Source organism: Asterias amurensis, chromosome 3 (genome assembly GCF_032118995.1).
Source record: "Asterias amurensis chromosome 3, ASM3211899v1".
In the NCBI taxonomy this organism is placed as follows: domain Eukaryota; kingdom Metazoa; phylum Echinodermata; class Asteroidea; order Forcipulatida; family Asteriidae; genus Asterias; species Asterias amurensis.
Window position 1 is genome coordinate 7118835 of NC_092650.1, and position 26909 is coordinate 7145743.

Consider the following 26909-nt stretch of genomic DNA (forward strand, 5'->3'; position numbering starts at 1 on the left):
ACAGCGCCTGCATCTCCCGTAACAAGAAACGTCTTGCGTCAAGACTAGCGCAGAGTCTCCGCTCACAACTGGTTATAAACAAAGGTTTAAACACCCCCACATGACGCGCTCTCCTCCAATAGGAATAGCGAAACTGTCTGAGGTATTTATGAATTTATATTAGCATTCAGTGTGCACAAAAAATGTTCAGCCCAAATACTTTGCTATGCAAAGTTGCTTGATGAAAGTGTTTAACACAAGTAGCTCTCTAATGGGTTGTAGTTGTTTTAAAGCCATTGGACACTTTCAGTAAACAGTATTGTCCAAGTCCCACACTTCGTGTATCACAACTTACATTTAAAATAACAAACCTGTGAAAATTTAGGCTCAATCGGTCATCGGAGTCGGGAGAAAATAATGGGAAAACCCACTCTTGTTTCCACACGTTTCGCCGTGTCATGAAATGTGTTTAAAATAAATCCGTAATTCTCGCTAACGAGAATTTATATTGTTTTCTCAAAAAGTAAAGCATTTCATGGAACAATATTTCAAGAGAAGTCTTTCACCATTACCTTCTGTAAACCCTGTAAATTATTTGTAAATCTGTGGTGTTTTTTTTTGTTTTTCTGTACCGAAAGTGTAAAATGGCTTCTTAAAGGGTACCAGTTCTTAAAGAAACTACATGTAGTTCCTTTGTTTCTGAAAGCATTTGTTCATAAAATATATTTAACAATTTATCCATAGCCCAATTTATGCATAGATTCATTTTCTTGAAATCGGTAAAAACCAAGAGTTGTGGTTATACCATGGAGGAAGGAAGAGAAGGAGCTCGAACGAAGGGACTTCAAAAGTAAAACCCGTGGTACCACGGTTGTTTAACAACACCTCGTAATCACCCACATACCTCATACAGACAATGGGTGACCTGGCGTATGTGAGTTTCCGCGTGCGCACTTGGTTCTTCACTCAACTATGGTGTCGTATGTCGTATGGATATAATACAGAAAAAGCAACATTTTTTCGCCCACCAAATCGAAAAACACAATTGCATACCAACTACCCACGTGTGCTAATACCCAAATTTTGAACCACCGCTAGTGACCTGAAAGTCACAAAAAATGTAAAAATATGCCATGATGTTTCCGTGAAACACCACAAACGGTAAAGGGAAACTTGTTTATTCAAAATTGCTGTCTCCAATGATTCAACTTTACACGAAGGCAACTGTGCAGAGCGGCGGTACCGCACGCTCTGTACAAAGAGATCTAATCCTGCTCATTGATTGGCCGTCCAGCTGGAGGTCTCCTATCTTTTTCCACTGGTCAGACAGGGGCATTGTCAGGGTATTATTTTGTTACTCTGCGGTTTTGCGGGTCATTCGAGCTCCTATATACCATGTAATAAGCTCTCTAGTGTGTTGGAATGTTTTCTAACAGTAACCGGCTCTGCAGAGAACTAGTTTGATGGGTTCTTATATACAAATATTGACTGCTTCGAGTGCTATGGTTAAAACTACGACTCCTCGGTGATCCCTGCAGCATTCTATGTTCCTGAGCGTAATGGAACGGCCCTAGGATTCCCGAGTGAGTCGTAGTTTTAACCACAAGTTAAAGGAGTCAATATTTGTTTTATAACACCCCAACAGACTATTTATCATCTAAGTACACGTAACGTGCGTACGAGCGTTTCAGATACACAGATCTGCACAACTGATTGGGTTTGAGGTGGGTAAAAAGACGTCTGGGTACTGCACGCCGTGTGATAGTCGTTGGACTATCACACTGCAAATGATGCACTAACACATGGCAAACGATGCACTATCACACGGCCGCCGTATAGTAAAACTAAGACATATCATGTGACGCGCTCGAAACCAATGAAAAGGCAGAATATTTGTAAGGAGTGTTATAAAAGCATTTATCAAAAAATAAAATTAATTGACCATCACTCAATGAGCTTTAATTGCTGACCAGTTAAACAGTATTTGTTGAAGTTGCTGTATATAGAACACTTTTGTTCAATGTTTTGTAATTGTTTATAGAGTGTAAATCATGTAAATACTTTTTGTTAGCGAATTGCTAAGTAAATACTTTCCATTGAAAATAGGTTGTAGGATGATCTGACAGGAACAGGTTCTAGACAGAACTAGTTCCTTTGATTCTTCAAGCATTTTTTCATAATTTATGAATTACCCATCACTCAACGAGCTTGCACTGCCGTCCTATTTACTAGTATTTCTTGGAAGTTGGTGTATAATAGAACACTTTCTTCAACGGTTCGTAATTGTTTATAGAATGTAAATCGTGTAAATAGTTTTTATTTAGTTAATTGTAAAGTGAATATTTTCCTTAGTGATTTGTTTCCATTATTATCTGGTTATAAACAAATTCGCTTCCAACGAAGTCCAATTAATTTATTGAATTACATCACGTCTTTATGACTTTAGTCACAGATGTTTCTATGAAAGGTACTAAACAGGATTGGTGGAGTTGAGTGAATGTTTGTGTGATTAAAGACTCGGGACACTATTGGTAATTACTCACAATAATTATTAGCATAAGACCTTTCTTGGTAACAAGCAATGGGGAGAGATTGATAGTAGACAACATCCTGAGTAACAACTCCCTCTGAAGTGAGGTAGTTTTCGAGAAAGAAGTCATTTTCCACGAATTTAATTTTGAGACCTCAGATTTACAATTTGAGGTCTCAAATCAAGCCTCTGAAAGCACATAACTTCGTGTGACATTGTAATAGAATAGTAAAAGAAAAAACACTGGTTTTGTTGCATTACTTTTTGTGCTTTCAGGTGCATAGAAAAAGGCTTCAGCTGAAGTCTTTTATTATTTGAGTTAGAAATTACCTCTTTCTCAAAAACTATGTTTCTTCAGAGGGAGCCGTTTCTCATGTTTTATACTATCAACCTCTCTACATCGCTTGTTACCAAGTAAATTTTAATGCGAACAACTTCTTTGAGTAATTACCAATAGTGTCCAGTGCCTTCAAAGCACTATTGGTGATTACTCAAAATAATTATAAGCTTAAAACCTCACTGTGTAACGAGTAATGGGGAGAGGTTGAAGTGCCATAGTTGCAAGAAAGAAGTAATTTTCCAAGAATTTGATTTTGAGACCTCAGATTTAGAATTTGAGGTCTCGAAATCAAGCATCTGCAAGCACACAACTCTGTGTGTACAGGTGGGTTTTTTTCGTTCATAGTTATCTCGCAACTTTGACAACCAATCAAGCTCAAATTTTCACAGGTTTGTTATTTTAGTCAAATGTTGAGATTCACCAAGTGAGAAGACTTGTCTTTGACAATTACCAATAGTGTCCAGTGCCTTTTAAACCTACTGGCCAGGAAATGTAATACCTGATTGTTTAGAACCTCAAAGTTAGATACTTGATTTGAGAGCGCCAGCTATACTAATATAACAGTACGCTTTCTTGCTGAAACACAAACTAAAGTTATCCACAACTTTCTGTTTATTTAATTTTATCCCAAAACTTTAGATACTTTTCACATTGCAATAGTTATAATATTATATTTTTTTTTTCAAGAAAATTAATAAAGCAACTTCATCAACTAATACGTTAAAGTGTCATTTTCTTAGAAGATCCAAATTCTGTAGTTATCTTTTTATGGGGTTATCATTACATGCAAACTTCACTGGCTTGTGTGATTAAACTTAAAAATTAAACACAAGTTTTAAAGTATACATGTATTAAATTAAATGTGTGATACATTGAAATTGATTTAAACACAGAAAATGCTTTATAGCTGCAATAAATACATTACATTATAAATCTTGGTTTGAAATATTTAAATAAGTAAAATTGTACACGTACAAACTGTACGTGTAAATTTTCATTTTGAATCTATTTAAGTTAAAACTTGAAACCAAGTGCTTTTAAAATGCATTGTGCAATAGAAAAGGAATTCATTGTGTTGTGTTCAATCAGACAATTGTAATACTATTAATAATAACACACAGATAAAAACAGAATCAAAATTTCATAGAATATTATTTGTGTTTTACCAATACATAAATGTGTGTTAAAGCACTGTTCACTCTGTGCTTCACTGACCACTGTGAACGAACCCCAAGTCATATTTGGGTTTGATTTGAACCCATGACCTTTGCCATTCTAGTCTTACCTTGGAGCTTGCCCAGTGTGGCAAAGGTCATGGGTTCGAATCCCACTAAGTGTACAGTGCTAAACACACATCGGTGCACGGGTAAACCACAATGCAAATTTAACATGAAACCAAATTGATAAATTCATTCACCAAGGAGAGACTAATACGAAATCAAACTTGGAACTTATTCATGACATGAGCTGACGTGTGGTCTCATGGCCTCATTTGAGGGTTCAAAAAAAAAGCATTGTGACATGTCAGCATTCAAGCGGTCTAGTTCACCAGACCAAAGTCCAGGGCCCAATTTCATGGCTCTGCTGACCGCCGAATTCTGCGCTTACGATCGCGATTCTCCGCTTACGTGCAAGTGCCGAATTTCTGGGCTAGCCTTACAAGCGTAGAATGCCTAGTAACGTGAAGTACTTACGCGCAGAAGCCCAAATTCGCCGCTAACCCGTGAAATACGCTTGCCGTAAGCACAGAATTCCCTGCTTCCGTAAGCGCCAATTCTGTGCTTACAGTAAGCAGAGCCATGAAATTGGGCCCTGGTTTTGTCAGCAGCAGAGAGTGGATTTGAATCCCAGTAATGACACTTTGCCCTTGAGCAAGACACTTTAACCATAATTGCTTCGTAATAAGTTGGGAAAGTAGTGCATTCTGCTCCGGCATCCAGGCTTCAAGTGGACAATACCCATGCCTACATCCTTACCGAAAGGTAAAAGGGGTATTAACCTGTTTGGGCTACAGGAGTAAGTGGCAACGTATCTCCTGGTGACAGTTGGTTTTGGTCGACAGCCCAAATCAGTTAAGGTCGACGGCCCAAATCAGTTAGGTGTAGCCCTCGCCTTGAAGTGGCTGTCCGGCCTTGTGATGTGCATGTAAAGCGATATTTCATTAACAAAACATACAAAATATCACATTATTTCTATGGCAATAAATGCCTACTGTCTGGCACCCAGATCCTTCCGAGTACTCTTCAATGCCACCAAGAGCTTTATTCATCCGGTGGCTTCTTGAACTCTCTCTTGACCTTTTTCGTTGTATCGCTTCCAGTTGCTTGTTGCGACCGTTGCCGCTTAGTGGTGAACTTATTCCCGACTGTGTTGACCAACGTACTGTACCTGTTACCAAATCAAACATTAAAAGTTGATCAACATTCATTTCATTCAGTTAAGTGTTAAATAGAAACAAGCCATTTTCACACTGAATCCCTAATGCCAGTGAAATACAGTCCCGGGGAAGCCCCTGGAGTTTGTTCACCCCACAGTTACCCTAGCGCACCTTCACACTGTCCTTATTTGAACAGGTTTGGGATGCACATACGTTGTACATGTAGCAAGAATACCTCTGGGTTTTACCGCTTACCCTACACTATAGTGGGGTAAATTGCCCATATGCCTTGGAAGATCAGGGGTAGAGCAATCCAAGTGTGAACAGGCTGACCATTTAGCCTTTAGCCCCAGGAATAGATTAGTGTGAATCAGGCCAGAAAGACTTTTCTTCTGAAAGGTTGTTAGTTTGAGGATTCATACATCTAGAAACCCACCTTCTTGCCATTTCTTCGTCGGATACTGTCATTTCTCGCTCTTTCTGCTCAGATTTTTTCTCCAATTCCTCAGCTACCAGACTTTGCATTATTTTCTAAAATGGAATGAAAAGATATTTTTTTTGTCTATTGGCAAAAGCAGTTGATGGACCATATTGACACTGATGGTAATAGGACCATTCCAGATTGTCGGCTACATAACAGCACTGTTACTAAAGGGTGCAAAGATACTCCTAAATTTTTAAGTACACATTTCATTTTGTATGGTTTGAAGCCAAAGACTCTTACAAAATCGAACTTAAAGACAGTGGACACTATTGGTACTTGTCAAAGGCCAGTCTTCTCACTTGGTGTATCTCAACATGCATAAAATATCAAACCTGTGAAAATTTGAGCTCAATCGGTCATTTAAGTTGCGAGATAATAATGAAAGAAAAAACACCCTTGTCACCGGAAGTTGTGTGCTTTCAGATGCTTGATGTCAAGACCTCAAATTCTAAACTTGAGGTCTCAAAATCAAATTCGAGGAAATTTACTTCTTTCTCAAAAACTACTTCACTTCAGAGGGAGCCATTTCTCACAATGTTTTATACTATCAACCTCTCCCCCATTACTCATTATCAAGTAAGTTTTTATGGTAATAATTATTTTGAGTAATTACCAATAGTGTCCACTGCCTTTAAACACTAATATAGCCAAGAACTCAATAGAGAGAAGACAGGGAAGGAAGTTTCAGGTTTAGATTTGGGAGGAAAACCTCAAAGAAACATTCCACAGAATATTCACGCAGTCAGGTATGGACTGAAATCCCAATCCACATAGTGCCCCCGGCATGATTCGAACCAGGTTCCTCGAGGTGGAAGGGAAAGCAAGATACCAATATGCCGACCCAACAAAATGATGAGGCCAGAATCGTAGCCATAGGCATAGCTTTAGCCTCCAGTTATGGCACAGCCTTAAAGCCCAGAAACCAAAGGAGCCCTTTCATTTTGTTTTGTTTATTCTTCATTTTCTACTGTATGTTTTCACTTTGTGTAGGCGACTTGATCGGTTTTCTGGAAAAGTGTGCATTATAAATCCATATTATTATAATTTTTGTTATTATTATTATCTTGTTGACTGAGGTAAAAACAGAAATGGTAGCTGGAATTAACTTACTTCGATTGTTGGGTTCATTCCTTTGAATGACATCCGGCCAAACTTTAAATCTTTACAAACTGCATGGCTTGACTCCACCTCATATTTGCTCCTGCAAAACAAAGAATTACATGTATACAAGATCATATAGTCGTATACTAAGCTTAAAGGCAGTGGACACTATTGGTAATTGTCAAAGACCAGTCTTCTCACTTGGTGTATCTCAACATATGCATAACATAACAAACCTGTGAAAACTTGAGCTCAATTGGTCGTCGACGTTGCGAGATGTGAATGAAATAAAAAACACCCTTGTCACACACGAAGTTGTGTGCTTTCAGATGCTTGATTTCGCGACCTCAAATTCTAATCGTGAGGTTTTGAAATCAAATTCGTGGAAAATTACTTCAGTCTTGAAAACTACGTCGCTTCAGAGGGAGCCGTTTCTCACAATGCTTTATACTATCAACATCTCACCATTACTCCTTACCAAGTAGGGTTTTATGCTGATCTTTATTTTGAGTATTTACCAATTGTGTCCACTGCCTTTTTTCGTTTAATTAACCCTTTTGGACCATTTATTTTCTGTATAATCATCAGATATTGGTGATTTTTAAATAATAGTAATAAATTTAAATAATGTACCAGTTTCTGAAAAGAGCAACATAGAAGTGTGGTTCTGAAATATGGAGACATTGGAAAAGGAAAATATTGGTGTGAAGATTTCAGGAAAGGAAGGGAATTCTATGCAGAAATCTTGCCTGTGATTGTGACATCCATCAATCTTGAGATTGAGTGCAGTAATGAAAGTCATGAGCTTTACTTTGACCTTTTTTGGTTTGAGTGGTGGTAGGTCAGTTCTTTCATTCATTTAAGGCTGCTACGAGCGATTTTAGTACGAGCCGCTTCTGGCCGTCATGATCTCTTCAGTGTTTGGTGTCTTCCAAGTGTTTTGCTCCCAGCCAGACAAATGTCACCTTAAGAGTAGTTTTCAACTTCATTAAAAAAAAAGCAATTTCTTACTCCTTTGCTATTATTTCAGGTAGGTCAAGAACCCAGTGGGTCTCATCCACCCTGCGTCGTTCTTCTTCTTCAATTTCCTTTTGGATGTCATTTTCTTGACTTCGTTGCATAAACTGCGAGTGAGTATGAAAAAGGATAAAAATGTTTTCTAACAATTCAACATATTATTATAAAACTTAACATTGACAAACAAAATAGTAATTAATACAATGAAACAAACATAGAACCACTTTTTAAGGAAAAGTTTCCGTATCCTGCCACCACTTGGTGATATGATTGGGGGGGGGGGTAAAATTTGTGGTGCGAGTTTAATGTGGTGGTGGACTAGATTATTGGATTATTTATTGGTAGGTCAGGTTTGAAACAGTCCAAGCTTTGAATTGACATGAGCAGGTGCTTTGCACTTCCTAGACCCAGTAACTAGCTAGACCCAGTGACATTATCGGTCGTACCTGATAATGTCAAATTACTTCGAAAAAAGGAGTACAGCACCCCAGTTACTGTGTCTAACTCTAAGCACTTCCGCACTCCCCGACAATGCCTGAGAGTGAGAACTTATAACTAATAATTCCTTGTATTTAGGATAATAAAACATTTGCCAACACCTTGCCAGTCCACAGCACTGCTCAAAACGTATTAAATAGTATTTGGCTATTAAAAAATAAAAGATAAACTTCAATTTTTAATAGAAATTGAAATTTATTTATAGGAAACGTACCTTCATCTGCATTAAATGCTTGGAGAGCTTTGATTTGTCGACATTGCGATCGTTTGCCATGTTATGTGAGCTGTAATGAAACTTTAACAACAGTGAAATAACTTATATTTCATGCTCTTTTTATAGAAAAAAGAACAACATCTACCAGCTAAAAATTAAAAAACACTCAGCTAGCAGTACACATGTGCTGCAAGTATTTCAGTCATTAAGTTAGGCCGCCCTCTATAGTTGAAAACCACATAACCTCCCTTTAACAAACTGTTGAGGGCGGTATATAAATATTGCGATTGCCATCCATTTATTTATTTACCTTTTGTGCGATCGGCTGTGTGTGACTGCTGATGAGTGGAGGAACTTTGAGTGGATTGGTTTGTACTTTTGAAGGGTCTGTCTTAAGAGTTTGAGATCTTTCTTGCAGTCTGTATTGATATCTATAACTAGATATTTATAAAAAAGCACAAATAAACTAACAAACAACACGACAAGACATCAAGAGCCTGTCGCTGACAAGGAAGAACTTCGAAGGGAAGGAATTAGGAAGGAAGGACACACAACAAAACTCTACCCAGCTGATCGAGTAAAATATGTCATTCTCATTGTGATTAAAAACATTAAAGAAAGGTAATGGAAGTAAATCTTGTCTCTACCATGTCGACCTGAACTATTTTAATTGTTAATGATTGAATAGACATTGACGTCGTCACGTTGCTATCATTCTTTAGTTAGTAAGTTAGTTCAGACAAGATAGATAGATAGAGCAAGGGTTTTATTACTTAGTAAACCCGATGATCAGATGATGAACCGACCGATGGTTTCAGATACTGAAGGCAGCGCACAGATTTGTATTCGCGGCACACAGCACATGAACAACTTCCTTTTGACCTCTAGCCTAGACTCTAGACGAGGGTGGCTTTCCAAAATGACATAATATAAGTTGATGATTATTATTAGACCTTATCGCTAATCTGCCAGCCTGGCTGATTTCGCTGAAAGGCAAAAAGGCATTGTGTTGTGTGTTGTGTGATGGAAAAGGGGACTTTTCCTTAACACAGTGCCTTTCAGCAATTCAGCAAAGTCAGTCGGGCAGGAAATGCGATAATGCAAACATGTATATTTAGACCCAGTGACTGGGGCGCTAGATTCCTTTTTTCAAAATGTTGACATTATCGGTCGTCATCTAGCTAGATGATCGATAATGTCAAAATTTTGAAAAAAGGAATCTAGCGCCCCGCCCCTGTCACTGGGTCTCAGGCCTGTATGCTTCGTTTTTGAAAGGGCAAGGGCACCAAGGCATTTTCTCTTTGGCAAAGGGCACCGTATGAGGAAATTGTAAATTTCTACTGGAGCATTTCAAGGGCACCAATGCAATAGCAAGGGGCAACGGAGGCAATCGCCTCCGTTGCCTCCGTGAAGTATCAGGCCTGGGGTCTAATGTAAATTAAGGTTTATTGTCATCTATAGGATAAGTTGCCAAAATATCATCATTATTCTTGGTATTTATGGTTGAACTTCTTATTTGTGTTTGTTTCAGACTGCTCAACGAGCACCGGCTCCAGCTCCAAACATGGCGAAGTTCGCAGTAGCCCCACAACGAGCAGACACCACAGACGAATGCCTAAAGTGCTCTATCTGCCTGGAGGTGTTCTGCAAACCAGTTGCTATCAGCTGTGAACATGTGTAAGTTTTACACCCAATAAGAGCCCTCTCACTCGGCTTAAAGAGCGCCCGCACTGAGTTAAAAGGACGACATATCATTGGCTGAAAGCCGTGCGTGGTGTGTATGTTCCTGTATGTTTCCATTGTTCGAGTCACTATCTCCATTAAAGACACTGGACACTATTGGTAATTGTCAAAGACCAGCCATCGATTTCACAAAACTCTTCCTAACTTAAGACTAATCTTAGGATTTAGGACGAGTCCCAACCCTGCACTGTAGCATGCAGACCTTAAGATTAATCCTAAGTTAGGAAGAGTTACCTGCCTAACTCGAGAGAAGACGAGTCCTAACTCTTTGTGAAATCGACAGCAGTCTTCTCACTTGGTTTATCTCAACTTAATGTATAAAATAACAAACCTGAGAAAGTTTTAGCTCGATTGGTTGTCGGAGTTGCAAGATAACTAAGAAAGAAAAAAACACCCATATGTCACTCGAAGTTGTGTGCTTTTAGATGGTTGATTTCGAGACCTCAAGATCTAAATCTGAGGTCTTGAAATCAAATTCGTGGAAAATTACTTCTTTCTCATTAACTGCGCCACTTCAGAGGGAGCCGTTTCTCACAATGTTTTATACTATCAACCGCTCCCCGTTACTCGTTATTACCAAGAAAGGTTTCATGCTAATAATTATTTTGAGTAATTACCAATAGTGTCCACTGTCTTTAATAGCGGCCTGTGCAAGGGGTCCACATACAACAAAAGGGCATTTAAATTGATCATATTGTCACATCATGTGTAGTAATACACTCTCATGTTTAATTTCTCACAATAAAATGAATATGGTATGTATAACATAATTAGTTTTATTAAATAAACGAAAAAAAAGTATTTACTCCCAAAATTTGTCCAATATTTGAATCTGTTATGGCCTTGTGTTTTTTCTTCCATTATTCTCTCGCAACTTCGATGACCAATTGAACTCGAACTTTCACAAGTTATTTTATGCATACATGTATGGTGAGAGATACACCAAGTGAGCCGACTGGTCTTTTACAATTACCAGAGGTGTCCAGTGCCTCAAAAGAAGCAAATATTGATTAAAAGGTTTTTGCTAAGCATACATGAGCAGGATACCAGTCACAAATCATACATGTGGAATGTTTTTTTTTAGCTAGTAACCTGAAAGGCAGTGGACGCTTTTGGTAATTACTCAAAATAGTTATTAGCATAAAACATTTTCTTGGTAACGAGTAATGGGGAGAGGTTGATAGTATATCACATTGTGAGAAATGGCTCCCTCTGAAGTAACGTAGTTTTCGAGAAAGAAGTAGTTTTCCACGTATTTGATTTTCGAGACCTCAGATTTAGAATTTGAAATCTCAAAATCAAGCATCTGAAAGCACACAACTTCATGCGACAAGGGTGTTTTTCCTTTCATTATTATCTTGCAACTTCGACGACTGATTGAGCTCAGATTTTCACAGGTTTGTTATTTTATGCATATGTTGAGATACACTAACTGTGTAACTGTGAAGGCTAGTCTTTGACAATTACCAGTAGTGTCCAGTGTCTTTAATCTGGTAAGCATAATTTATATGCACTAAGCTATTTTTTGTGCTTGTATGCAGCTCTATGAACTTGGGCCCTGGTGTCTATGAATTGGCTGCACATAAAACTTAAACCCTGAGCATGGTTCAAGTAAGAAAAAAAATATTTGAGGAGCACGGTGAAAATATTTAAATTGGAATTTTGCACAGTGTACAATAAGTGAATGTTTGTTTAAAACATGTTTTAATTGCTTCTTTTTTAAGGTTTTGTGAGGAATGTCTTTCACCGTTATTAGACATCGCTTCGCCAAATTGTCCGCTTTGTAGAAAGGTCTTTGACCCTAAGAAGAGGGTCAAAGCAAAGCTCATTGAAAAGCAGATTTCGTCAACGAAGACGATATGCAACGGCTGCAAGAAAAAGGTATCTAGTGGAATTTCAACAGAAGTAGAAATTAAGTGTCAGGATGATTTTAATCTTAACTTTCTCAAGTTCAACTAGTTTTGGTGATTAAGTCATTGCGATACCCACTGCTGATCATTTTAACTGCCTCTAGCCACCAGGCTAGCTAGGTGGTCAATAGCCTGAACAACTGACGTCACACTTTTAGGTTCGTGAATAAAGCCAGAGACCGGCATCAAAACCAGCGCAAATCAACATGTGTTTTGACCTTTGACCCCATACATTTCAGTACACACAGTCCAATTTTATTGCGGACGTGACAGCACTGCACTGTTTGGGCATCTATGCAAAGCTCATGTCACTTCAATTCAATTCAATTTATAAATATGTGGGTTTTTTCCTTTCATTATTATCTCACAACTTCAACGAACGATTTAGCTCAAGTTTTCACAGCTTTGTTATATTATGCACATGTTGAGATACACCAACTGTGAAGAACAGTCTTGACAATTACCAATAGTGTCTTTAAATATCAAGTGGTTTTTAAAACTGTAGTAGCAAACATTTTAAAGAGCAGGTCTCTACAAATGCAGATATCTTCAGTTACTAACAAACCACCTCTTTTTCTTTTATACAGATGTCGTTGTCTAAAGTCAGAAATCACACACTCAGTTGTTCCAAACTCAACACAAACACAGATTCGGCAGCAAAGTTTCGACCTGTCGCTGCAACCTCACATACACCTCCCAGGTGAGTCTTCAACGAAAGAAATTAGTGTCTGTGTACTCCTTATAACCATTATCAGTTTTTATACCACACTTTTCACACCCGATGAGTGACAGTAAACTTTTTAAATTGTCTTTTTTTTCTTCTTCTGACTTCAGCGACATCCCGAACAGGGCCACGTTCAAATGTCCTCTCTGCGGAGTGAAGAACCTTGACAGCAACGATTTAAACAGACATTGTAATAAGGAACATAAAGGGAATACTGCCTCAGTTGTCTGCCCAATATGTGCCTCGATGCCCTGGGGCGATCCCAGCTACCGCAGCAGTAACTTCATCGAACACTTAAATCTTCGCCATAAATTTGAGTATCACACATATGTGGTGAGTGTGAGATTTTCTAAATGTGTGGCCATATTTGAATTAGCGGCTATGGCTACGGCGACTGTTTCTAAGGATGTTGTATTCTTTATTTCATGATAAAGTGACTAGCAAGCCATAGCCATAGCCATAAACACGGCCTAAAAGATTTGTGTCTTTAATCCTGTGGACTGATGTTGGTGGACAGTGTTGTAGCCTTGGTGGGCGGTGCTGGACAGGCCTGCCTATAGACCGTATTGAATATGACGTCACATTTTAAATATCTGCCCTGCAAGATGGCGTCTGTAAGCGTGTGTGTGTGTGCATGCTTTTGCCATAGAAATCAAAACGAGAACGCTGCATGCTGCGCGTTTCTTTGATGTACGCGTTTAGATGCGCATCTGGTTCGACCTACAAGATGGCGACTTTCATAGCAGCAAAGGGGTTATTCAATACAGTCTATAGGACTCAAAATTTGTGCCCACAATTGTCCACTGTGCATTTATCTGAGACACAGCTAATGATAAGGAATGTCACAGAGAAAGAACAGTCAATAGGTCATTCAACTTAAGCCCGTTTCATACTTCCTGCAAATGCGAAGCGAATCTTGACGTCACAAATTCGCAACGAACAATTCGCAGCAGTAAGAGCCCTCTGCTCTACTCCCTTCCGAATAATCACTGCGAAAGGAGGGTGTGATGTCAAACTCACGTCAAATTTGCTTCGCAATCACATTCACAGGAAGTATGAACCGGGATCTACTGCATGGCCCTTATCAAGAGCAGTTTGGAAACCTGGCATCATGCCTGAAGCTTGCACTTCAGCAATGATAGCCCCATAATTAAACAGTGATTATTTGTTTGATCTGCCCGTCCTTGGTGGACTTTGAAAAAAATTTATTCATTGGCAATTAAAGACAGTGGACACTGTTGGTAAATGTCAAAGACCAGTCTTCTCACTTGCTGTATCTCAACATATACATAAAATAAACAACCTGTGAAAATTTGAGCTCAATTGGTCGTCGAAGTTGCGAGATAATAATGAAAGAAAAAACAATCTTGTCATGTTGTGTGCTTTCAGACGCAAGTTGATTTCAAAACCTCATCTAATTCTGAGGTCTCGAAATCAAATTTGTGGAAAATTACTTCTTTCTCGAAAACTACTCCACTTCAGAGGGAGCCGGTTCTCACAGTGTTTTTTACTATCAACCTCTCCCCATTACTCGGTTTTTTGCTAATGAATATTTCGAGTAATTACCAACAGTGTCCACTGCCTTTAAACTTGGTCGAGCTATAACCCTAGTGGTTTGGATGTCCTGTGCACCACTTTTGCCCCGAACAAGGCTAAAAACCACCCTTGGTTAAAGGGGGCTACAAGAAAAAAAAATATAAGATAGGCCCTAGATGAAAACAAAGAAATGTTGACATCTGTATGAAAAAGAAGAAAAGATATTAGACCTTAAAAATGGCAGCCCCAGACACTATTCAGGAATAATGACAACATCTCTTGTGATGGTCCCAATTTGCATCTTCATCCCCAACGTAATAATATATTATTTTCAATCTCCTACAATTTAAATACATTGCTTTGTATAGCCACCCCACTGTGGTTTGTTGTTTTCTGACTGTAAAGACTGGGTTACTTACACTGTTCTACGTATTTTGAATCCTTGTTTTAAGTGAGTCTGTTGAAATCTGCTCCTTAACAGATTGGTTCATATGTGTGAATTTGATAGAAACGCTTAACAATGACTGTAGACGATGTGACCTCTGACGTCACTCGAAAACCATAACATGATTTGCGCGCAAACGGCCGTGCAAAACCTTTGTGCTTTGGCATCCAGCTAGAAAGTGTTTGCAATCTTACCATGACTACGCGTCTTTTTGCCCGGTGAAACAGGACGTACACAGTGTTTTGTCAACAGAGGGCGGTTTGAATGTAAACACATAGGTCACATTGTGTATAATGGAAACCTTGAGACAAATTAAATTTAAGAACTCTGTGGTAGTACACTTAATAACAATCCTATAAGCTAAAGAAGTAGGCCAGCCAATTTTCTATACCTTCCGCCCAAGTAGCAGTTAAAAATTGGACAGTTCTTTTCAGAACTGAGACGTCTCCAGAACAGTCTGATAAATCTACCCAGCGGTAGCAAACTCTACCTGGCAAGTAGATACACACATGATGTTACTGCAAACCAAATCTATATTAAAACCTCACCAGGCAATGCCTCAAAGTCTATGTAATGCTTAAACCGTTAAACAGTTCAGCGGAAGTCTAAAATTTTGTTAAAAGGGTTAAAGGAGCATTACAGAATTGGTAAGCAACACAATTCGCGAAGATCACAGATTTACATAAAACTAAATTACTCGAAAACATCCCTTGAAATATTTCTGTCTGAAACTTTATATTTGATGAGAAAATAATTTAATTTCGCGTTTAGAGTTAGCGCTTAGTGAGCGTTTTATTCATTTTTGTTTTGGCATTGATGCAATGTAAAATTTGTAATCGGTTTTCCATTATTCTCTTGTGACCCAGAAGGCCGATCGATCTCAAACTTTTACATGTTTTTCAGTATACTATGGTGGATTATATTAACCCTTCTATTATGTGACCATTCAGTATCATTCACAGTGGTTTTTGTTGGTCAACATGTAGGTACCAAGAGTAGGAGGGTTAAGGCTATACAAATGGTGTTTTAGGCAATATAGAAATGCTAAAAAAATGTACAAGGCATTGTAGTAAGTTGAATTGTTTCAAATGTTGGACAACTTAATGGGACCAAAAGAAGGAGGGTTAAGTGCTTACACTGCCAGCAAATGTTTTGCTAGCAAAACTAATTCTGTAATGTTCCTTAAAAGGAAAATACACGCAAATGCACAATTCTAATATTGCCAAAGGAGTACACATGTAATCTTTCTCTAACTCAATGCACTAATTATTCCTTCTTGACAGGACTATAACGATGATGAAGATGCAGTCTTAGCCAAAGTCCTCCAATCATCTCTTCAAGACAAATAACTCTCTGAGTTGTGCTCAGACAAAACAACAGTCACCCATGGGACATCTGCTATTAAAGGAGAGGTACTTCACTGAAATCCTTACTAGCACTTCTATTGACAAAATATTACAATCTTCTGAAGGGGCACCAAGCCCAACATCTGGGGCAATGGTCTATGTGGCCTCAGTGTAAAATCCAGGCATGTCCTATGAAATCAGAGTTACATCTGTTAATACATCTTCTTAATCTGTCGAATGTTGGTGGTGTGTGCACTAAAACAACAAGGCCATGGGAAATGGGCTTAACCATGAAACAAAAATACCACTTGAAATAAATAGTACTCGCTATTTTGATTTCGTGCAAAACTTTACAAAGTATTAAAGGTCTTAAAAGTAGCGGCAAACTTTGGTAATTGACCTTGACAAAAATAGTGTAATTTTCATCTGAAATGCAATTTTTATACAGATGACAATATTAGTAAGTATCCTTTAACATAATTTTTGAAAGCAAAATATTTGAATTCAAAGAAGGCCTCAATGTGACATTTGGAGATTTTCCTAGTGTCCGTTTGTGAATACTGCAGCCAGCAAAGGGGTTGGTACCCGCTCTCACGCCGCTAAACGTGGATGGATTCAACTTTTGCTTAGTAAACCTAACAGTTCTCCGCGGTTTTCTCAGCAAGTAGACACTGTAATCAACTGAAACTTTCACTTTTATTCTATCTTTCTGGACAATGTAACCGATAACTCAGCGTCATGTAGTTGTTGAATTTGCATTTGTTATAAAGAAAATTAGTTGTTTTCACCCTTACGCCGATGTGTGTAAGTACTGCAAATACATTCCCGAGGTCTGTGAAAAAAAAATCACTGGTATGAAACCAAAAATTTATAATCATTTTGTGGCACAAAGTTAATCTGACACTGCCTGTGCGTTAAGTTTTAAAACAGTTTCCTTATTTTTTTTGATTTATTTTTTTTTGATTTTACATTTTCTTTCACCATTTATGAACAATCAATGGCTATGAATTTGGCTCCAGCGAATTCTCATTTTTTTTAACCTTTCCTGGATGCATCCTCTCCTTTTTTTCCCCCCAGATATAGAAACTTTTTTTCTTTCAAAAGTGGTATTTATTTATCCTCATCAAGAAAAAGTTATTAATTTGTATGTTTTATCTAAATGAGAAATACATCCACAGATTTATTTTATTTTAAAACAAAATATAAAAAGAGTGACTATTATATGGATGTTGATGTTATTGACCGGTTGTAGATATTTATTTTTTAAATGACTCCTGTTTAAAAAACTACTTACTATGAAGTAGTTTGTTGGTACTCGAGACTATCCTGATTGAAATGTATCAAGATTTTAACTGTGTTTTTCCTAAACAACAGACATGACATTCTTCCTTCTTTAGTCTGGTTTTCAATGAATTTGCCTTTGGAAAATGTTAAAATAAGCTGGGACCTAAAATCATGCCTGGAATGACAATATATATATATATATAGGCCATATCGTTAAATGCAAAAATACCATCTTGAATATACTGCAATACAGTAACAACCGAGTACAGTTTACCATGTAACGTTGCCAAGATGGATTCTGCACTGTAGTTAATGTGTAACTTTGTCGTGTTGTGTACCGTACTGCTTTAAAACCATCACGCTGTGCTGGTTGCCGATGTTTGGATTGGGATTTCACCCAGAATTATTTGTGCACCAATAATTTGTAGTCATGTGCATAGACCTTATCGTAAATACGATACGGTTCTTGATAATTTTACCGAGACGAAGTCACACACTTTGATTCCCATTCATAAATACCTTTTCGGTCAAAAAACATCATCACTTGTTGGTCAAAAAGGAAAATAAATGCAAACATTATAATTGTTCAATGATTTCTTTCAACACAACACCCCCTCCAGCTATGAAATGGTAAGGCCCTCCGCCGCCCTCGGGTAAACAACTCCTTATAAGGGAATGCTGTGCGCGTCGCGCGTATCGTGTGATATGGCACAACTGTCCCGGCCGTTGCTCTCGACCAATAGGAATGAAGAAACTGTCTTAAAATCACAGGTGCAAGCTCGCGTGTCACGCCCATGTTTCAACTCTTTTTACTGGTCATAAACAAAGGTTTATACACACCCACGTGACGGATAGCGAAATTGTCTGAGGAATACCGAAATTGTCCGACGTTTTTATGAATGCAAGTTTTAATGCAAGTTTAAGTTGCATGTAGTTTTTATAAACTTTTATTTTGCCATTTTAAGTTTAAATTGACATAAATATTATTAAAATTAAAGTATTTTTAAGTGCTTTGCTTCCTCGAGACAAAAAATCATTGAGTGAATTGTTTTAAACATTGTGATAAAATCAACAAAAGTGTTAAATATTTGAGCACAAACTGTTAGATCTTATGTACAGTATAAAAACTTTGTAAAAAGTAGACAACTTTATATTGTTAATATAAAGTATAAACAATAATTCTACAACAAACTGTTGCTGATGATTGACTGGATCATTTATAAGAAATCAAACAAGATATGTACAAATAGTTATGTCTAAATCAAAATGAGGTAATGAGTCAGAACAATAGTATATTTTTATTTGTTAAATATTGATCAGAGACTGGAGTGGGGCTTTGGTAAATTTCACTCTATAGCAAAATGTGGCGGACGCAAGTTGGGTAACAGTTTACTTCAGCTAATGTTGCTTCCAAAGACTAAAACAAATCTTTTTCGTTTTAAAAAGTAAATCAAAGCTAAAATTTTTATTTTTCAAGAGGCAGAAAAATATAAAACAAATTTTTTAATCTACAATGTTGCCGGTTCTTGCTTAGAAAATAAAGGTCTATATTAACAATGTTACAGTGTACCTTTATTGAATAATGGTAACGAAGATAAAGTTTAGTAGTAGTTCAAGTCAATTATGTGGAATGATGTTTTGGGGGTTTACAGTTTTTTGTTCTGTAGACTTACTTGTATTGTATTAAACTGAACATTTATGTAAAGACACCAATTGTTTGTATTTATTGGATTATGTTGTTTTTGTTGTTATTGTTGTTGTTGTCTTGTTGTCTCTGGAAAAAAACCTGTGTTTTCCCATTGTTTCCTCATAGTAGGGGCAATACTTCTAAGATGGCGGCTTAATGACGCCAAGGCTTAAGTAAAAGGTCTATTGCCACTGTTACAGAAATAATGATTTCTTATTCTTTTATTGTCCGTCATCATGCGGCGGCCATCTTTCTTTCTTCCTTTCTTTCTATTATTTTCTTTGATAAACCTTGTTTGAACCAAATGATGACCATACCTTTCACAGGCTCAGATGATGGTCTTACTGAGCTCAAATGATAAGATATGATTTATCATTGGCTGAGAGTTGTGTATGGCACATTACATACATGTTTCCGCTGTTTGACCCCGGCTGTTTCCAAGGGTGGCTATTATTATCACCAGTTTCTCTTCAGTTAAGAATGTCCTCACACATGGCTGGCAGACTTTTCCCATCTTTATTCCACTGTTATTTAGGTGAATAATCCTTGTTGTTGAAGAATTTTCCAATGAATGATGCCTCGTTGCTAGATCCGCCTGTTGAAAAGTAAACAAGGGAGATAATCAACAAAATGTTTCATATTATTTACATAACAATTTTTAGTGAAAATAGTGCTAAGTACCAGGTTTTTAATTTTTTTTTTATAGAATTAAAACAAGCTTTTCCTTTTGAGACGAATTTGTGGTTAATATTGTCTTTTGTTTCCATTATTTTTGCTCTGACAATCCTTGCATTTTAATTTTGTAGTCAACCAAATATTTTCAAAGCCATGAGTGGGGGAGAAAATGCTAAAAGTTGATACAAATATTTTATACCTGGTAATGAAACCAAGGATGCCTTGTTTACAAGTGTTCTGCTATCGATTTCACCAAACTCTTCCTTACTTGGAATTAATCTTAGTACTTCGGACAAGTTAAGTTCCGCATACAAAGACGTGAACCCGTCCTAAGTTAGGACGAGTCACTCTTCCTTACTCGAGATAAGGTTAAGGTTTCGTGGAGTTGGCTGCAGAATCACTGCAGCTCACAAACCCGAAGACCTGTAAACAAAGGTGCTTGCTATGTGAACCAGAAACACCAGGGTTAAAACCCCTACTCTTCCGCAATAGGCCCCTAAGTGTTCCTGGTTCTTTTACTTGTACTAACCATGGAGGAAGGAAGAGAAGGAGTTCGAACGAAGAGACTTCAAAAGTCGAACCTGTGGTATGCGGTCGTTTAACAACACCTCATTATCATCCACATACCTTATGCAGACAATGGGCGACCTGGCATATGTGAGTTTGAGCATGCGCACTTGGTTCTTCACCAAACTATGGCGTTGTATGTCGTACGGATATAATAAAGGAAAAACTACTTATTTTGAGACGCGATAACCTTTTTGGACGCTACTGGACACCTAAACGATGAACATAATTGAATACAAACCACCCTCATGTGCTTATACCCAAACTTTGATCCACCGCTAGTGACCGGAAAGTTGCAAAAAATGTAAAAATATGCTATGATATTTCCATGTAAACACCACAAACGGTAAATGAAAACGTGTGTATTCACAATTCTTGTCTCCAATGGTTCAACTTTACACGAAGGCATTGGTGCAGAGCAGCGGTACTACAGGTTCTGTACAAAGAGATCTAATCCTGCTCGTTAATCGGCCGTCCAGCTGGAGGTCTCCTATCTTTTTCCACTGATCAGACAGGGGCATTGTCAGGGTATTCTTTTGTTACTCTGCGGTTTTGAGGGTCGTTCAAGCTCCTTCTCTTCCTTCCTCTATGTACTAACAACCTCAGTACACAGGACCTTTGTCTTAAAGTCAGTGGACACTATTGGTAATTACTCAAAAATAACAAGTAATGGGGAGAGGTTGATGGTATAAAACATTGTGAGAAACGGCTCCCTCTGAAGTGACATTGAGAAAGAAGTGATTTTTGCACAAATTTGATTTCGAGACCTCAAGTTTAGAATTTGAGGTCTCGAAATCAAGCATATGAAAGCACACAACTTTGTGTGACAAGGGTGGTTTTTCTTTCATTATCTCGCAACTTCGACAACCGATTGAGCTCAAGTTTTAACAGGTTGGTTACTTTATGTATATGTCGAGATACACCAAGTGAGAAGACTGGTCTTTGACAATTACCAATAGTGTCCACTGTCTTTAATGTCTCATCGGAGAGGACAAAGCACCTACGGTAAGTAAGCAGTTTCTTGCTCAAGGACACAAATGCCACACCAGGGGCCAATTTCACAAAGCAATCAAATTCATCGCAAGACAAAATTGTCAGTATTACCATAGTGAATTGAATTGTGGATTTGTGACATCACACTTTACATAATAACTACTATTGATTTGCAGTCAAGATCAATCCTAGCTCTTTGTGTATAATGGACCGACGGACTGGAGCCCAACTCTGCTAATCAGCAGAAACACCAGAGCTCGAGTCTGGTGAGCTCTTAATGTCAGCTACGACACACACCAACTTTCTTAGAATTGTAAGGGTCGACGGTTCGCTAATTGTCTCCGGTGTAAACAACATCATAATGCAAGACGTACAGAACAACTTCTTATGGTGATTAATTCTCGACTTCCATTTTCTTAAAGAAAATTACAGTGGAGGGAGGGGGGGAGGGAAGCTTGTCCTCCATTCTGTTAAGTTGAAATGAGTACCTTGTTCCATCTCCAGATGTACTCAACTTGCGTCTGAGGTGTAGATAGCCACCTACTGTTACCCCTACTACTGCTGCTGTGGCCAAGATCAGGACTCTCCGTTTGGCAAGCACATTGATAAACTCGGACCAAAAAGCCATCTTGTCAGACGATAACTTAAACAACTTAAAAAATTAACCGATGAAGTTGAAAATGTTCTGTGAAGTTAATGTCATGGACTTGGAGCCACTCATAATTATCATCAACCAGCAGCTGTTGTACCATACCTGAAACAGAGTAGAAACAATAAATGTGTCTGTGTAATTCATTTATTCACTTTTGATTTTAAAATGAAGCCATTTGACTTGAGTATTCACTTATGATTGAATAAAGTTGTGTTGGTCAAAAGACAGTTACTGGCTAGTGCTTTTTTGTCAGTAGAAGTAGTACTTCAGTAGCATTCGATTTTGCGCAAGATAGAATAGCTTGGTGGTTAAATTGGCTGCCCTTTTCAGTAGCATTCGATTTTGCGCGAAATAGAATAGCTTGGTGGTTAAATTGGCTGCTCATTTGCCGAAATTGATCAAGATGACCTATATATAAAAGTACTATTGGCTATAGTTTAACTGCCACCTCTGTCTGTATTTGTATGGTTAGTCAATAGCTTTATCAGTAAACAATCAGTTCAAAAGGTCTCCATTACTACATACATAATTAATCTAAATATAATTGTTACGTTTCCCTAGTTTTACTTTAAAGCCATTGGACCCTTTCGGTACAGGAAAAAAAGAAAAAGTTCACAGATTTACAAATAACTTACAGGGTTTACAGAAGGTAGTGGTGAAATACTTCTCTTGAAATATTATTCCATGAAATGCTTTACTTTTTGAGAAAACAGTAAAACAATATCAATTCTCGTTAACGAGAATTACTGATTTATTTTAAACACAATGTCAGACACGGCGAAACGCGTGGATACAAGGGTGGGTTTTCCCGTTACTTTCTCCCGACTCCGATGACCGATTAAGCCCAAATTTTCACAGGTTTGTTATTTGATATAGAAGTTGTGATACACGAAGTGTGGGCCTTGGACAATACTGTTTACCGAAAGGGTCCAATGGCTTTAAGTAAAGACAGTGTACACTATTGGTAATTGTCAAAGAGCAGTCTTCTCACTTGGTGTATCTCAACATATGCATAAAATAACAAACCTGTGAAAATTTGAGCTCGATCGGTCGTCGGAGTTGCGAGATAACTATGAAAGAAAAAAACACCCTTGTAACACGAAGTTGTGTGCTTTCAGATGATTGATTTCGATACCTCAAGTTCTAAACTTGAGGTCTCGACTTGAGGTCTTGAAATCAAATTCGTGGAAAATTACTTCTTTCTTCAAAAACTAGGTCACTTCAGAGGGAGCTGTTTCTTACAATGTTTTATACCATCAGTCTCTCCCCATTACTCGTTTCCAAATAAGGTTTTATGCCAATAATTATTTTGAGTAATTACCAATAGTGTCCACTGCCTTTAAATTAATTAAGTTTAATTAAATTAATTTAGTTTAATTAAATTAATTTTCATTTCAGTCTGACTGAGCTAACTCTAATAAACCCCCTAAGTACTGCCTATCTAAAAACATGCCTAACTACTAAACTCATCATAAAATTGTTATGTATAATGTGGAAAGTTAAATTATTATAAACGACAACTTTGTAATTGAAGGGTTAACTCAAACTGTTCAGAGTAGTAAAGTGTGTTTAACAGTAGAGTTCTAAATCTAATTTTTAAAATAAGTCTTATCTTCCTTTGATAAGACATAAATCTGAAGGCCTATAGCAATCAACCATACCTTACCCAGTGTCAGTTTTGCTGTTCGTAAGTCGGTTCTTTCCCCAAATAAATGATGAAGTTTTTGTGTGAAAAAAAAAACTTCGCCATTTTTTCCATTACACTCTAATGATGCACGGACGGACGGCGCGCCGGGGGCGCGCACGACGTATGGATTGGTTTGAAGTTTTTAAAGTTGAGGGCGCCATTCTATTTTGGTAATTGGTCAAAATTTAATTCGAGAGAGAGAAGTATATAATATTATTCAAGACATCATAATGAGATTTTGAGGTCTCGAAAACTTGCAACTTCGACGACCAATTCAATTTTTTACTTCACAATCACAGGTTTGTTATTTTGTGCATATGTTGAGATACACCTTTGATAACTAAAATGGTTTATTTGGGTGCTCAAAGGACGCATCCTGCACTTTGAAAAAAAAACATCCCCTCACTAAAAATAAATAAAAGATGAAGTTTTTGAAAGAAACGGAAATTACACACATAAACTTTAAAAAGGCAACAACAACATTGTGTGGTCATTGCATATTATTCAGAAAATACAATCTGTTGTAAAAAAAAAAACACACATTAAAAATGACTACTATTTACCAGCTGGCAAAATATAGCAAGTCACATATAATAATGAGTCTAGCTAGCTAGAGACAGAAATAAATAATGCGATCGCGATTTATTTATTGTGGACTAAATCACGCGTTCGTTCACTTCTCACGAGAATCCACGCGTTTTCCCACAGGGCGGTAATACAAAATTTACATTACAGAGAGAAATATGGCGACGGAGTCGAGCCGAAACCAGAAGCAACGTTGAAACAAATAGGTAATACATTTATTTAGCATACATTGGTTGGTTATAAAACCAAGACAAATGTAGTGTAAGTGTTCTAAAGTCTTGAAAGGGTTGTTCAGAATGTTATGTTTTGGTCGAGAAATGATGAAACTTTGCGCATAAATCAAATTGTAACTTCCACAATTTTATTTTGTTGTCACTGATTATTGAATGAGTCACCCACGGCCGCGGTGGTGACACACACACTAAGTTTTGCATGACATGAACGGGATGGGGACGTATGCACTGGTGACTGGTCAGTCTGTACGCCGAAAACTCCCGTGTTACAGTTAATCCTGTATGCCCCAGCATGTTAAGTGTAGGAAAATAAGAGTAGATCAAAATTAACTAATAATTAAAAGGGTCTACCGTCAAACTCTAAAGTCTAACTCCAACCAAGTACTTTCAGTTTTTGTTCCGCCATGTATTTCGTAACACAAAAACACCGTACACTTTTTTTTTCGGACAACTCGTCCGTCGGACAACTCGTCCGTCGGACAACTCGTCCGTCGGACAACTCGTCCGTTTGGGTCCGTTTGGACAACTCAACGGTTCGGACAACTCAACACAACAGTTCAGACAACTCGACTTTGAGACAACTCGACGGACGGCCAAGACAAGTTGACGGTTGAGCGGCTGACCTCCGTTACTGTAATTTTTAACGAACTTTCCTGCTTAATTCCTGCAATTCTGTAATTTATTATTATTATTTATCAATTATTATCTATCACAAGAAGTGTGGTGTTCCAGTGAAGCCATACTTACTCGAAAATGCCGCGGGGTCATGGTAAAAAGTAAAAAACGTATTAAATTATCCGTTTGCCAGGATATTAAAACCACCCACCATAATATACCCCACTACCGGGAATTCCGTGCATCATTGCCAAGTCACTAGTCAGTACATCTCCCCCACCCACAGGCAGCTATTTGACCCCTCCCACCCCGTGCTGAGCCCCCGTCACGGCCATCCGTCGATTTGTCTTGACCCCAAGCCGAGTTGTCTGACGGTTGAATAAATCATCCGTTGAGTTGTCTGAACGGACGAAGTGTCTGACAGACGAGTTGTCTAACATTCTACTTTGTCACCCAGTCATGCAATTAAAGGACTTCAAAATGTCTGTAACTGGGCCTTGCATGCTTGGGGCACTGCTTTGCACCCATCCTAAGTTAGGACGGGTTACTCGTCTAACTCGAGATAGGATTATTCCTAACGTAACGTGAAATCGGCTGCAGGAAAATTGAGAGAACCTGACCGTCTCTTGTCAATCATTTTGACCACAAAATAGTGTTATATTTACTCAAGTTTGATCTGTGTCTCTAACTTGCATAAACCCAACTTGGGTGAGAGAAAGGGTGTGTTAGTTTTTTATTCGGAGGAGAAAGGACTGCAACTAAGTACTTCTAGAAACTATCCTGTGAGCCTAAATAGTTTATGGAAAGTCAAATTTCTCAGCTTGAATGACAATTTCTTCCAGGTGGTGTTCCCGTCAATGATTGTCCTATTGACGAATGAGTACTTGAATTGGTTGGTGTTGCAACATAAAACTTTGAAGCACTTAGAGTTAATTTGCCATTGAATTTTCGATTGGTTAAATGTAACAAAAATATATTTAAAAAAAGAATAAAAGCGACAATTTGGTGCTCAAAATGTCATGTATGTGGCACGGTGTAGCTGGGATTCTAAGAAATTCTTGAGAGATAGTGGGGTTGTGGGGATATTTTTTCAGGGGACGGGGGTAGTACAACTAGAAGTACCAAGTTTTGTAAATATAACATGTAGAGGAAAAAAGTGTACTGGAGTGGGCTTTTGCATACAATTTGTACATGTAGTTCATGATAGAATGTGCCCGCTGTCTGTGACTGGTGCATTGTGGAGATTGCTGCAGCGGGGGTAGTTGTGATTTAAATGTAACCCTCTTCCCGATGGCCGCGAGGAGGGTTATGTTATTACAACTGTACAGCTGGGGTTGGCAAGGTGGATCTTGTTTGTGTGAGCTGATTGCATGTATTTAATTGCTTAAAAATATTTTAATTTTGTCTAACCGGATCCTGTGTCTCCTTGGTTCCCACCTGCTAACTAATCAAAATAGTTAATGGTTCCCGATAATTTTTATTGATAGGCCTACAATCTCAATAGTACATTAAAATATGTACAATGCATGCACAGAAACATTTGGGGAACGCCCTCTCTCTCTCTCGTTAAATTTATAACTAATAATTGCATTATAAAAGCAGCAGTCAGATTTGGCATCTTTTCCCAAATTTTATTTGAACAAGAAAACAAGTCGCAGAATGTTATTTAAACAAAAACAGAGAAATA

The 26909-nt window shown here is 37.9% G+C and overlaps 3 protein-coding genes and 1 long non-coding RNA gene across 6 annotated transcripts in view; 2 read left to right on the forward strand and 2 right to left on the reverse strand.

Moving 5' to 3' along the window:
• Nucleotides 1-3588: 3588 nt before the first annotated feature.
• LOC139934710 (M-phase phosphoprotein 6-like) lies at nucleotides 3589-8742 on the reverse strand. Its single transcript, XM_071929082.1, has 5 exons — nucleotides 8541-8742; nucleotides 7823-7935; nucleotides 6821-6911; nucleotides 5663-5757; nucleotides 3589-5237 (listed from the first exon to the last, which is right to left on the reverse strand). The coding sequence occupies exons 1-5, from the start codon at nucleotides 8598-8600 to the stop codon at nucleotides 5111-5113; spliced, it is 486 nt and encodes a 161-aa protein (XP_071785183.1). The 5' UTR covers nucleotides 8601-8742; the 3' UTR covers nucleotides 3589-5110.
• A 126-nt stretch (nucleotides 8743-8868) lies between these two features.
• On the forward strand, nucleotides 8869-17169 carry LOC139935237 (E3 ubiquitin-protein ligase RNF166-like). The gene is made up of 6 exons (XM_071929736.1): nucleotides 8869-9161; nucleotides 10072-10217; nucleotides 12008-12164; nucleotides 12781-12893; nucleotides 13028-13250; nucleotides 16182-17169. The coding sequence occupies exons 2-6, from the start codon at nucleotides 10105-10107 to the stop codon at nucleotides 16245-16247; spliced, it is 672 nt and encodes a 223-aa protein (XP_071785837.1). The 5' UTR covers nucleotides 8869-9161; nucleotides 10072-10104; the 3' UTR covers nucleotides 16248-17169.
• Nucleotides 17170-17349: 180 nt separating this feature from the next.
• Nucleotides 17350-23891, reverse strand: LOC139935238 (uncharacterized). The gene is made up of 3 exons (XR_011785783.1): nucleotides 23769-23891; nucleotides 21939-22204; nucleotides 17350-19810 (listed from the first exon to the last, which is right to left on the reverse strand). It is a non-coding gene; the product is annotated as an uncharacterized lncRNA (long non-coding RNA).
• Nucleotides 23892-24533: 642 nt separating this feature from the next.
• The window catches only part of LOC139934853 (uncharacterized), a 107722-nt gene continuing 105346 nt past the window's right edge, over nucleotides 24534-26909 (forward strand). For all 3 annotated transcript variants that reach the window (XM_071929260.1, XM_071929261.1, XM_071929262.1), the window contains exon 1: nucleotides 24534-24580. The gene's annotated coding sequence lies outside the window, so the exon portion shown is untranslated. The remainder of the gene's footprint in view (nucleotides 24581-26909) is intronic.